We start from the raw sequence: 13,250 nt of genomic DNA on the forward strand, positions 1-13,250 counted from the left end.
GTCAGCTAGAAAAAGTAACTCCAGAGGAGCATGTTGATAAATATATGCTTATATTATAATAAAAACTGCCTTATGTGCAATTTAAATCTTTTTAGTATAGTGACAGGGTTTATTGTATAGTTTACACCATTTTTTGAGCTCCTGATTGCCTGACTCGAAATGGAATTGCAAGCTTGATAAAAAAAAACTAATCAAAAAATTCTCAACAACAACCACCAATAATTAAGAGTCATTAATATTATCGATTTAACTGCACTGACACTATCAGATGTCAGATCAGACGTATTGATCTGAATAATGACACAACTGAGCTGCTTTATAGCTGACATTGATTCATAGATCTCTGATTCTGTTCTGTTGATTCTGTATTGTATAAAGCGCTATAGAAACAAATGTGAAGTTCCTCCAGCACTGTCATATATAGATGTTGCTGTAACTGGAGAGCTGTTAGTGGAGTATGAGGGTAATTACAGTAAGCTGGCAGGTCGGTCCGTACAGTAACTGGAGAGACTCATATTCACAGGAGACGCTCAGGCTGTAATTACTCCTCACTGAATCAGCCTCTCAAATCTCACGTCTTCTGTCTTTGAACTCACAACAATGAGCCTTTGTCATGCACTCACAGACCAGGAAGTCAATTCTGGACTATTTAGGGCCCGTCGTTCAAAGAGCAGACAATGTTTGTGTTATTTTTAGTACCTGCGTCCTGACGGGCCGTGCCCTAGATCTCTTAAAAACCCTCACATATTTCTTACGCCCACTTCCTGTCACTTCCTGTCTGCGGCGCTGAAGCAGGACAACACACTAGATGTTTCTCCCATACCTTCCCCATGCTGTTGTACTCCATGGCGATTTCCCGAAAGAAGAAGTAGATGAACTCGCCGTAATCGATGGCTTGGACGAAATTCGGCTCTGAAATCAACAAGAGCGACTGTGAGCTCAAACATCAAAAAACGTGAATTTGAATCCTAGTATAATGTGATGAAGACTGAAGAGTGATGAAACAGTCCTAGAGTCGACCGGATGATCATCTCCGACGGGATCAGCGGACGTGACGGGAGGTTGTGTTTCTGTCGGTAAAATCAACTCACCTTTCAGCCATTTGGAGTCGTGTTTGACCGTCCTGAGGGTCGGACTGTCGCCCAGACTGCGGTAGATCACCGCATCGATCGCCAGGAAGTCTGTGACTGTGGCGGAGTATAACTTCCCATCTACAGCAGAAAACAACAGCGTTTAAACACTTCAAAATGAATCCAACATCTATACAAAAAACAGACAGAAACAACCTCTCAACTACAAATACAACACTCTGTGATGCTTTTAAAAAATAAATAACAATTGAAGATTGGTTAGCAGATAAAGAAACAAATAGCACACACACACACACACACACACACACACACACACACACACACACATTAAATGAAAAATACACATAATAAGACAGACTGACTAGATGAAATAGCCTATTGATATTAATTACAACTCAGGGGTTGGATAAAAATGAATATTTATTTTCATTTTATTTTTTATATTTTATCCACCAATTTATTATAATATCTAAATCTTTTAATATAATAACTAATCTCTAGATATTTAATTTATTTATAATTTTATAAAATGTTATAATATTACATTTCCTGTCATAAACATGAAAAATACCGTTGGTTGGTTGATAAGATAAACAAGTACAAATATTAGTTTATCATATAGATTTTTGAAATCACAAACATTATCTATATTAAGAGAGATACAGAAATAGCTTAAAAGATTAATGCTATACTGATATTAATTACAAACCAGGGGCTTGATAAAAAAAACATATTTATGAGTAATTTTATTGTTTATATTTTATCCACCAATTTAATGTAATATCTAATCATGCAATATTACATTTATGAATTTATAATTAACCATATTCCCTGTTGTATTTTGTGCTGTCTAATTTTCCTGAATCCATTTTCTTGAACATTTTCTGAAAATGCCAGTAAATTGCACAAATAATTACAAATAAATAGCAAGACATTTTGAAGTAGACTTTTTATGTAAAATATCTTCGTTTTTAACTTGGAAACATCATTATTATTGTGTATAATGGCATTATTTAGCCGCACGAGTGCTGGGCAGGCAGAACTTTCTCTGGCCTGCGACTGGAAGGTTTTTACGGCCGCTAATGGAGGAATGATTCATGTGGGTTTTCCATCTCCAGGGTTATTTTTGCTGCTGTATTTTGGGGAGGGACTCCCAGAGACTCTCTCTAACTGCACTACAATAGTTTCATGTGTTTCCAGAGCAGCCGCACACGAGCCGCTGCCAGCAAATGCTCTATCCAGAAACAGGGAGCGACTGTTGCTCCGGCCGTATTCCCACATTCTTCTTACGGACACTGTTTATGAAAGCGTTTCAGACGTGATGGCGGTGTCTTACCGGCGAACAGGGCCACGTTGGCATGTTTGGCATCGTATGGGCAGCGTGCCATACCGCTGATCTCATCGCCCACAGCGTCCAGACTGTCCATCTGCAGGAATGAAGGGAATGGTCAGAGGTCAGAGGTCAAACCCACCCTAACCTCCAGCGTCTGAGACTTTCACACACGTCGTGGTGTTATATTTAAAGCTCTCCCTCTCTGATGCCTGCCAAGACCAGTCGCTCAGGCCAGCTGCTCATTTCGCTGGCTATTTCTATCGTGGAGAATCTGAAGAAGGGTCAATCAGGAGACCAGAGCTCACATGTGACGTATCAGGAACCCAATTAACATTCCTCCGAAAATACACTGAAACAAACACGGATCAGGAATGTCAGGGTATTCCTGCTCTGAAGCATGACAGGGAGGAAGACCAAACCAGGAATTTCACCGATTAATAAAGTCGTGATACTCATCAATACTAGCAATAACACCACACAGTTTACAAGATCAGATACCCGTCAAATACAGCATTTACTTTGATCTTTAACGTCACATCTTCACATCTTTCCCTTTCTTTGAACAAAACCATTGCTTGAAAATGCTGGATTCATTATTATTCTTACAACAATAAAACTGTACAATGACAAACTCACTTATAAAACACAGAACTTTTATTAACAAAAATCAGACGCACGGAGCTGCACATGACAAAGATATATTTACTGCAGCCGCAAATTGAGAATTCCTTCCTCCGACTCAATTCATTCCCTCATTAGATTAAATCATGGCCATGCTGAATTAATTCGTTCCTTCGTTTTGACATAATTAAAATGAGACAAATGACTACATAACTTAGCAATGATTTACCACAACAAGGGAATGAATTCTTAATTTGTGGGCAACGATATTTATATTTGTCCCGCATGTCATGTGTGCAGCTCCATATAAACCAGTGTTGCAACACAAATAAATGAAAGATCTCTTCCATTAAGCTTCTTTGAAACAAACTGCATTGTATAAAGCACTATAGAAATAAATGTGACCATGTAACAATATAAAGCAAAAACACTCATTATTAGTCACTGAACGGAGAGACTGCAGCAGCAAATTAACACCTTCAGTATGAATGAAAGCTGGTTTATTCAACAGGTTTAACAGTCATAAATTACTATGGGAAAAATAAATGCCATGAAATGTTGTTTAAGGCAATGCATAATGTTTTATGCACTCAAAAGCTGATTTAATCACATCTGATAATTTTTTTTTCTCTATAAGAGGTACTGGATCTTAGCACTGTGTTTGACACCATCAACCACAACATTCTACAAAATTATGTTGGCATTAGTGGAATTGTATGTCATGGTTCAAATCTTACTTATCTGACCATCAATAATTCATAGCAGTGAATGACGAGATATCATATCGATCACAAGTATAGTATGGAGTGCCACAAGGCTCAGTACTAGGACCGTTACTTTTCACACTTTACATGTTACCCTTGGGAGATATCATCAGGAAACACAGTGTTAGCTTTCACTGTTATGCTGAAGATACTCAGCTCTATATTTCTTTGTGGCCTGGCGAAACATACCATTTTGCAAAACTAACAGAATGCATAGCTGATATAAAAAACTGGATGACTAGTAATTTCCTACTGCTAAATTCTGAAAAAACAGAGGTGTTAATTATCAGACCAAAAACCTCCATAATGTAATGTAATGTAATAACCAAAACAATGTCTAAGACTTGATGGCTGCTCTTGTCAATTCCTTGTCATCAGAAAGGAACCTAGGTGTGCTATTTGATAGCAATCTTTCCATTGAAAACCATGTTTCTAGCATTTGTAAAACCGCATTTTTCCATCTCAAAAATATATCTAAATTACGACTCTCAATGTCAAATGCAGAAATGTTAATCCATGTGTTTATGACCTCAAGGTTAAATTATTGTACTGCTTTATTGGGTGGTTGCTCTGCACGCTTAATAAACAAACTCCAGCTGGTCCAAAATGCAGCAGCTAGAGTTCTTAGTGTTCTTAGAGAGTTAACTATTGTCCTCTTGCATTATTGACAAACTGTTTTTTTTGTTTAACACTGTAAAGCTGTATTGTATAGAGCGCTATGGAAATAAAGCTGACTTGACCTAAATGTAACAAAACAGAATTGCAATTTGAATGTAGATTTAATATAAACTGAATTCAATGAAATTGTCAAAAAGGAAGGTTTATCAAAACTGAATTATAGCTTGACAAAAATTGTGCAAAAGTTAAAGAATGTTTTTAAAAAAGAATTTTAAAAAATATATAAACTTCGGTATAATTTATATTACTTAATATAGTTGGATCTGCCTTACTTTAAAACAAATGCTTAGTTTGTGGTTCATTATCATTTTTAATATAAAACACAAAGACAAACTTGCGTTGTTTGTCCAAATGAACTAAATGGTAACACTGGTAAAGAATATCGCAGGAGAACAAATCCGGAATGGGTTGTTATCACAGCCATGTGATGGCAGGCGCTCCGATCATCTCTGAAATAGTTACGGGCCGCTTCTGTTGTCAGTAAATCAGTGCGTCCCACTCCGCCTGGCAACAGCTGATGTAATGGACACCAGCCGTAAGTCCAGCAGCTCACGCTGGCATGAGGCGCTTGGAGCTGGGAGCGTGTGCGGCCGCAGATGGGCTCTCGGGAGGAGGCCACGGATCAGAGCATCCGTTCAGGAGAACATTTGTACACTGATGATTAATCTGGGACGACTTTGGCCCTCAAACAGACGCTCTTTTCAGAGCCGTCGCACCAGGGATATGGAAAGCAGACGCGTGGTCTGAGTGGACACTACGCCGCCAGAACCACGCCGCTCGAGGGTTTCCAAAGGCCGAGGGTCCGCGGGGGAAAATCTGTGAGCGGCTAGTGGTGCTTTTGGCAAACGTGCTTCAGCATCTCTCCCTGCTGGACCGAGCCAGTTATTAGACAGCGACAGCTGGCAGAAGATCTCACACTTCTCTTCTGGTCATTCTGTGATTCACTGACTGATGATGGAGCCAAATTGAACAAAAACACTGAAGAAGCACAAAACACAGAGACTAAACCAGCCACTCAATGTGAAAACAGCGTTTAGAGCCAATACCATCACAACAAACACCCTGAAAACCAGCCTTCCTTTCGTGTTCCCTCACAAACACGCTGGTGAACTCAAAGCCGATGTGTAATTAAACGAATTAAACCGGATTACCTATCATACATGGTCACACCGGCACAGGGTTCCTGCATGTTCAGCGCAGGTTTAAAAAAAATCTATGACCAACTGAACAGTGTTGGGGAAAGATGCTTTTAAAAGTAATGCATTATAATATTGCGTTATTCCATACAAAGGTAACTAATTGCATTACGTTACTTTTGTCTTACTTTTTGTCACTGGGCTGCGTTTGCTTGTTTGTTTTTTAATAACAGAAAAACCCAAAAGTTATATTTTTGTCAACTGTAAAGGTTCTTTCACTAAAGCTCAGACTGATGGAAGAGTCTCTGTCTCTGCAATCACTCCTGATTCTCTCAACATCAGAAGCTGTCAGTCAAAACATGAGGAAACAAAGGAACTAGAGATAATTACTGTATTTGCAAAAGTAACTCAGATATTTTATAGTAAATTCAAAAGTTAGTTTACTAGTAACCTGATTAATCAGATGCATTACTCCTAACACTGCAACTGAACAACACTGAACTGACTCGAGCTGAATTACGACACTATGGTCTTCTGTAGAGCTGCTTTACGGCGGAATCTGTCTCATATCTGATGAAGTTTGCAACACTGATTCTGTTATTTTCTGTGAAGCTTCTTTGACACAAACTGCATTGTTAAAGTGCTATAGAAATGAATTGGACCATGTAACAATATTTCAGATATTTCAGACTTTCTTCTATTTATTCTCTGAAAAACACATTTGAAGCTTTTCTCTGTGAAAAACAACCTAGATATTTGTGATATTCATTTGTTGTTCTTTTTCGATGTTTTCTTTTCTGAATATTAACCTGGATTTAAAAAGCTGTTTGAATGTTAGATGAGCAGCGCGGCTGAGGTCAGAGGTCACCTTACCTTGTAGGTCCGACAGGACGGGTTGAAGGCGTTGGTTCCGCACACAAACAGAGAGTCGTGGCTCTGCTGCAGCAGGACCTTGATGAAGTTATGGCACTCGTCCTGGAACGAGACGAGAAACACGTCTGTGTGCAGCACAGTTAATCAATCTGCTTCCTCCATCATTACACCATCTCTGCTGAATGAAATCCAACACTCGTTTCACACTCACTTTGGCTGCGGATTCCAAAAATAGTGTCTGTTTTGCTGGAGAGACTTACACTTTCTCATTAAATATGATGCATTTCACAGCATTTTTGCTTTTACAACCATTAGTAAGGTGAATTAATCTTGTATTCTCCCTTAATCAGCAGAAAAACACCACAAACACATGATTCCTGTCTGAATCTCAGCCAGATTGCAATGATTTGTTCAATTTTCAGCCCATTTTCACATGCATGACATTATTTGTTTGTCTGTTCCTGATTTCAAGGTCAGAATTATGGCCAGTGACAGAAGAAAACGCAAACATGAACCAACTGTTTTCTGCATTTACTGCATCCAAACAGACAGAAAATTATAGATATCGTTGGGAAACATTTTTTACACTCCTTTGCACAGTTAAATTAATACTTATTTTTGTCATTAAAACTGATTTTTACAAATATTTTACTTTGTTGTTGATAAGTTCATTCATTTGAAAAATCTGGATTCGTATTTAAAGAATAAAACTGTACATGAAAAGTTTTTAATTTACATTTTTGAACACAACATCATCAAATGAGTTAATATTAATGAATAATATTTTTTTGCAAACATGAGCCAGATTTTTTCTGCTTTTAATGCATCCAAACAGCTACAGATAATCACAGATCTTATGAAAAAAAAGCTTATTTATTATGTAAAGTTATAAGTTATATTAAATGGAGAATCTGAACATTTCCCACTCCTCTGCAGATAGTAAATTAAATTATACAATTTGCACTTTTTGTCATTAAAACAAATCATTTTTTACAAATGATTTTTTCAAATCATTTGGCTGCTTTTGTGACTAAGTGCATTAAAGCTGGCACACATATATATAAATTGAAAAAATGTCGTTTTTGTAAAAAAAACTTGAAAGATTTTATTGCTGTTTTTGAACTCAGCATCAACAAATGATGTAATATCAGGCCTTTCTTTGCAAATCAGCAGATATTTTTCTCAAGAAGCAGAGCTGTGGATCAGTGACATCATCACTCCTCGGTGACATCATCATACCTTGTGTTTTCCCTTCATCCTGCAGGTGTCCACGTCGGCCTGCCTGGACTTCCACGTCAGCTTCTGTCGACAGGAAATCAATGTCAGATCGATAGATTGGACTCAATTACAGCCCTCTGTCACGGCCCGGAGGGTCAAACGAGCCCCGATGACTGATTAAACTACATGCCGCTCTGATCGATCCCCATCAATCAGCCTCAGGTCCACACGTGAATCTGGGCCTCGCTGCGTGACACGTGACAGCGGCTCCTGATGAGATAAAGCTCTTAGAGAGAGAGAGACGCTCGCTTCGTTTGCTGCCAGGTAATTAAGAGGAGGACAGAACTCTATCCTGAGACTCACCTTACTGAAGAAGATCTCCTCTGTGTCAGCCGTCTCGATGTCCACCGTGTAAATGTGATCCCTGTGAAGACATTCACACTTTCATTCGTCTTCAGCTTCAATATCAGTAAATATTGAGCAGCTTTATAAATGAACAAACGCTTCTGTCCTGCCTTTGCAGTGTAAAGAGGGCTTTTGTTGAGGCTGATCACATCAGATTGGTATTCTGAATGAAGCAACTGGTTCAATTTAAGTGTCTGACATGAAAACAAAATGATACATTTAATAATGTAATTCTGAAAAACTGTCCTTGCAAAAGGTAAAAAATGTCCCTGTAAAACAATCTCACTGAGCAAATATTTATTTGAGTTTCTGACTCTAAACACAAACATATTTTTAGAATTACAAATTAAATTTTCGAATTTCCATTTCAATTTGAATGGAGACAACAAATTTCAATTTGTATTTAAGAAAGTAGTATTAACACTAACTGCAATTCAAGACAAATGACTAATTACAGTTTCAAGACAAACCTTGACTTGTTATAGTTAACTAAAGTGATTAAAAACATTTTAATGAACTGAAAAAAAAAAAAAAAAATGAAATTAGACGAATGGAAATTATAAATGCTGCCTTGGCAAATAACAGAAATATGTTTAAGCCGAAACATTAAAATGAATGCAAATAAACTAAAACTAAACTAAAAAACTACAACTGAAGAAAAAATAAATTACCTGAATAATATAAATAAACCAAATCAAAATGAAAACTATACAAATAATGCTGTGTACAAAAATACTTAAGAAATATAAACTAAATTAAATATTAAACAAAATTATGGACAAGGATGAAATACACTTCATTTCCCGGAATGCCATTAGCTGATGAATTTCTCAACAGGTCAGTTCTCTTGTGTTCTGGACATTTCTTTGAATCTGAACTGCCATGTTGATGTGTGTGAGATCATCTCTAGCGACTGGAACATGTTCTGAATCTGATCCAGTGTTCAGACTTGAGATGAATTCAGTCGAATCTTCCTCGCTTCTTCAATCTAATAGAAAAGCCATTTGTGAAATGAATGCTGCTGCGCAGGTCACCAGATGAACAGCCCAGTAATGAATCACAGTGGCATCAGAAGTGTGTGTGTGTGTGTGAGAGTTTGAGTGTATGTGTCTGTGTGTGAGTTTGAGTGTGTGAGTTTGTTTGTGTGTGTGTGTGTGTGTGTGTGTGAGAGTGTGTGCGTGTGTGTGATGGACAGAAACGCTCCTTCAGTCCTCCAGCAGCATTCATCAGATCAGCTCAGTTAATCAGGCGGCTGCGGCTCGTCTGAGTCACACAGCGATTGTGTTTCTGACGGATGCATTTCAATCAGCACAGGTACAGTGTCGCTCATTAGTGAAATTCCATTCTAGCGCGTAATTACTGACGATCTCAGTGAAAACTGATGAAGTTACTGCGGAGCAAAGCGAGAACACTCTGTTATTCGGTTTTTGTTCATCTGTGTGTTGATGCACTAATTACTCAAAGCCATGGACTCAGATTCCTCCTCAGATCTCTGAACCAAATTAACTTTTAATGCAGCTTTCAAAAGATAAAATTAAGTATTTTTACATTTGATTAAGTTCCATGATTATTGTAGGTATAAAATTATTTTCACTGTTTTGAAGCCAAAATGTGTCAGAACCAAGTAACTTCTGCATGCAGGTAGTTTGGGGAATCTGTCCGAAACTTAAAAAAAAAAAAAAATTCATTAATTTGTCAATACACATAGTGAAAGAATTAGGTGTGGAAACAATTTCCATTCAGAAATTGCTAATAAAATTTCTCAAATAACTACAATGAAACTGCAAGACATCGAACTAGACACACAATTCTGAAGCAGAAAGACTGAAATAATATATATTTTTTACAGTGCAAAACAACCCAAGAGTTTTAACATTTAGCGAGATATGTTTTATAAATCCATCTAAACATCTCTTCAGCGGTCAGTGTGCTTCCAAACACAGCAGTTTATCCTCAGTGTGCAGAGAAGATGCTTTAAACGCATCTGTTTATATAAGCTACAGAATACCAGGAAGACTGCAGCTATGCAGGAATCTATTCTGGATATTCTTAATATTCTGGAAGAGGGACAGTAAAGCATTAATAATGCATGTTCTCACTTCAGTTCACAGTTCAGAATGATATAACTGTGTCTGAAGACAAGATTAAGGATAGTTTTAGTATAAATAATAATAGTTGGATTTTTACCATTAAATGCAACTGTTTTTTTATTTAGTTTTTTAAATCAAAAAGTCGATTAAGTGTTTTTCCATGCATTATGAAAATTCTATGATATGAGTGTGCAGTAAAGCCAATACCTGTAAATGTTCCATAACCAGATGCTTTAGCAAGTTTTAATAAAGAGAATGTTACTTGAATCAGGTTGTAGTTTATGTAAAAAAATAAATAAATGCATCAAAACTGTTATCTTGAATTGGGCAGATGTTTTTATTTTGTCATATCATTCAGACGTAATCTGAACACACATGCTATAAAACGACTGACATGCTCCTGAAGGACTTCACTAGTGTTTATGATCCAGCAGGACGTGTCCCGCATCATTACCTTTAAGGAGCTCTTTAAGGAATGATTTACGGCCAGTGAAGTTCTTTCCAACGAACCTGCTGAACTGGTTCACAAATCACACTGAATGATTCATTCGCTCAACAGTGATTCAGTGCGAGACAGCACAGGGTAACAAACTAATATATTTAAAATACATTTATTTCAAACTAAATATAGTTCAGATCTATTAACATATTTACCGACATATCGCTTGAGTCGTACTGATCTAAACATTATAATCAAACATTATTTGGAGTACTGCTTGTCCACAATGCACATTTCCACACTATTGATGAGGACTGTATGATCTTTGAATAATATCGGTCTTTAAATGCAAGATATTTAAAGTGTACTTGGAGTATACTTGCAATAGAGCCACTTTAGCACAATCAAGTATACATCAGTATGACTTTAGCTGGACTTCAGCACAATTAAAATGCATTAAGTACAAAATTAGCGGTTCCAATTTAGTAGACTCAAAGTGTAACAGTTTAGTATACCAAAAGTACAATTGCAGGGTATATTTATTAAGTACATGAATATGTAAATGTATTTGTAGTATGCTTAGCATGAAATAAATGTATTTAAGTATATTTATATTTCACAAGGGTGAACAGGGTAAAAAATAAGTAATAGATCTCTCCAAACACACCCAGTTGATAACATAAATAATTACAAACTTTTTTTGTGTTCCATAATTTCCGTTATGTTTAAATATGCAAATGAGCCAATCTCTAATTCGACATGTACAGCACATTAATCTGAACACTGGATAAAGCCAGGTTCATAACTCTTGTTTGATTTTGTTGGTTTTTCCAGAGAAGCAGAAATCATGATTAAAATGTGATTTATCAAGCAGATTTATCATTATATCAGTGGACCATATGATTGAAATTTGTTGTTTTCACTGTTTTTATCTTCCTGACTGGATGGAACAATAGAGAATTTTATTGTACAAAGCACTTTATATATAATGGCAACTTGATTAGAGAGCATCGGATTGGATCTGTTTATCCAAAGGAAAGAAAGAGAACAATCCCTCACATTCAGACATGCATCTATCTGTCAAAAACTCCTGCCACGTTTGATGTGTTTGAGCTCAGGTCTGTTGCGGTTTGTGCTGGTCGTCCAGACGCTCAACAGAGGCTCTTTGTGTGCAGGAATGTGTTTCTCATGCATGCGTCCATCTGGTGGCCTTTTGTCAAACTCCCTCACTCTGTGTTCTCAGAGAAAGGAGCTCATTAGTATGCATCTCACACCTGTCAATCCACACCAGCACGACACCCCCTCCGCTGAAGCTCCGCCCCCTTCGTCACGCGCGGCTCCAGAACGATCTCATGTTCCTCAGCTGTTCTGGTGTCAGTAGCAGCAGCGTCTCTCTCTGTTCTCAGGACGGGGGGGGTTTGGGTTTCTACGGGACGCTGTGCCGCAGCCTGAGGAATGTGGACAATGTCCCGCGTGCACCTCCAGACCCGCTGACACCAGCCCGACATGTGTGTGTGTGTGTGAGAGAGAAACTTCAGCTCAATATCTCACACATCTACTGAGGTCTGAATCTGCTTGAGCGGATGAGAGTCTGCAATCATCAACTAAATCCATAATTACAGACTTTTATAATCACACGTCTCAATTCTTTGATGAGTTATTCAAAACTCTTCACACGGTGAAGCTCAACAGCATCTACGTGGATAAACTTGATTACAAATAAAAATAAAAACACACAACTCGATGATCCTACAGACACATTTACACACACTTTACTGAACTGTTAAACTTAAGTTCAAACCGAACATAATACAAAACTGAATAAGACAGCAATCCGCTACATTTTTACAGTAAGACCATATTTACACAGATTGTGTAAGGAACTAAAAATGAAAAAGCGCTTTCACGTAAAGACAAAAACCACTGAAGCGCTGTATAATTCACGCCAGGCCAGTAGCTGGCGATGTAAAGAAACACTACATGAACACATAACACGCATGTACATGACTTCAGAGTTTCCAGAAAACTGAGTTTTTGTAGTTTACACTGAGACAATAACAGTATCGTTTTCACAAACCCACACTTTGAAACATTTTCAGGCTCCCAAAACACCGCTGTTGTGTAAACGAACAGCCAACATGCAAGAAAACATTTCCACTTTAAGTTAAAAACAGTGTCCAGAAACACCCATTTAGGAATAGTGCAGTGAATTCTGAACCGTAGAGTCCTTCTAGAGTCCTAAAAAAATTGACAGATTTTTTTTTTTAGCTGGCCTTAAAAAGTTATGACCAGTCTTGAAGAAAACAGTCTTAGCAGTTTATGCGACCGGTCACTGATCAAATCTATCCTTCCTTCAGCTATTTCATTTCTTCAACTTCATTCCTTCATCCTTCACTTCTCTTCCATCTCTGTCCTGTTGTATTCTCAGCACTGGATTTTGTTGAGCTGCACTGAAGCTTCAAGAAACAAAACAAACTGGAGAGAAACTCTTTTCTCAGTGGTGTTGTTAGGTCACATCCACCACTACAGGCCTAAAATACAGGCCTAAATAAAGCCACAAAACAACAGAAGCCCAGAAGAGACTGGAGCTCAGAGCAGGAAA

The 13,250-nt window shown here is 37.6% G+C and overlaps 1 protein-coding gene across 5 annotated transcripts in view; it reads right to left on the reverse strand.

Moving 5' to 3' along the window:
• Nucleotides 1–13,250, reverse strand: part of sema6a (sema domain, transmembrane domain (TM), and cytoplasmic domain, (semaphorin) 6A) — a 54,055-nt gene that overhangs the window by 19,676 nt on the left and 21,129 nt on the right. For all 5 annotated transcript variants that reach the window (XM_042761488.1, XM_042761491.1, XM_042761490.1 and 2 more), the window contains exons 4-9: nt 8,078–8,138; nt 7,736–7,798; nt 6,497–6,598; nt 2,428–2,518; nt 1,092–1,211; nt 824–912 (exon numbers count right to left, since the gene is read on the reverse strand). In XM_042761488.1, coding sequence (XP_042617422.1) covers nt 824–912; nt 1,092–1,211; nt 2,428–2,518; nt 6,497–6,598; nt 7,736–7,798; nt 8,078–8,138 — 526 coding nt within the window. The remainder of the gene's footprint in view (nt 1–823; nt 913–1,091; nt 1,212–2,427; nt 2,519–6,496; nt 6,599–7,735; nt 7,799–8,077; nt 8,139–13,250) is intronic.

The sequence above is a fragment of the Cyprinus carpio genome, chromosome A8, assembly GCF_018340385.1.
Source record: "Cyprinus carpio isolate SPL01 chromosome A8, ASM1834038v1, whole genome shotgun sequence".
NCBI lineage: Eukaryota > Metazoa > Chordata > Actinopteri > Cypriniformes > Cyprinidae > Cyprinus > Cyprinus carpio.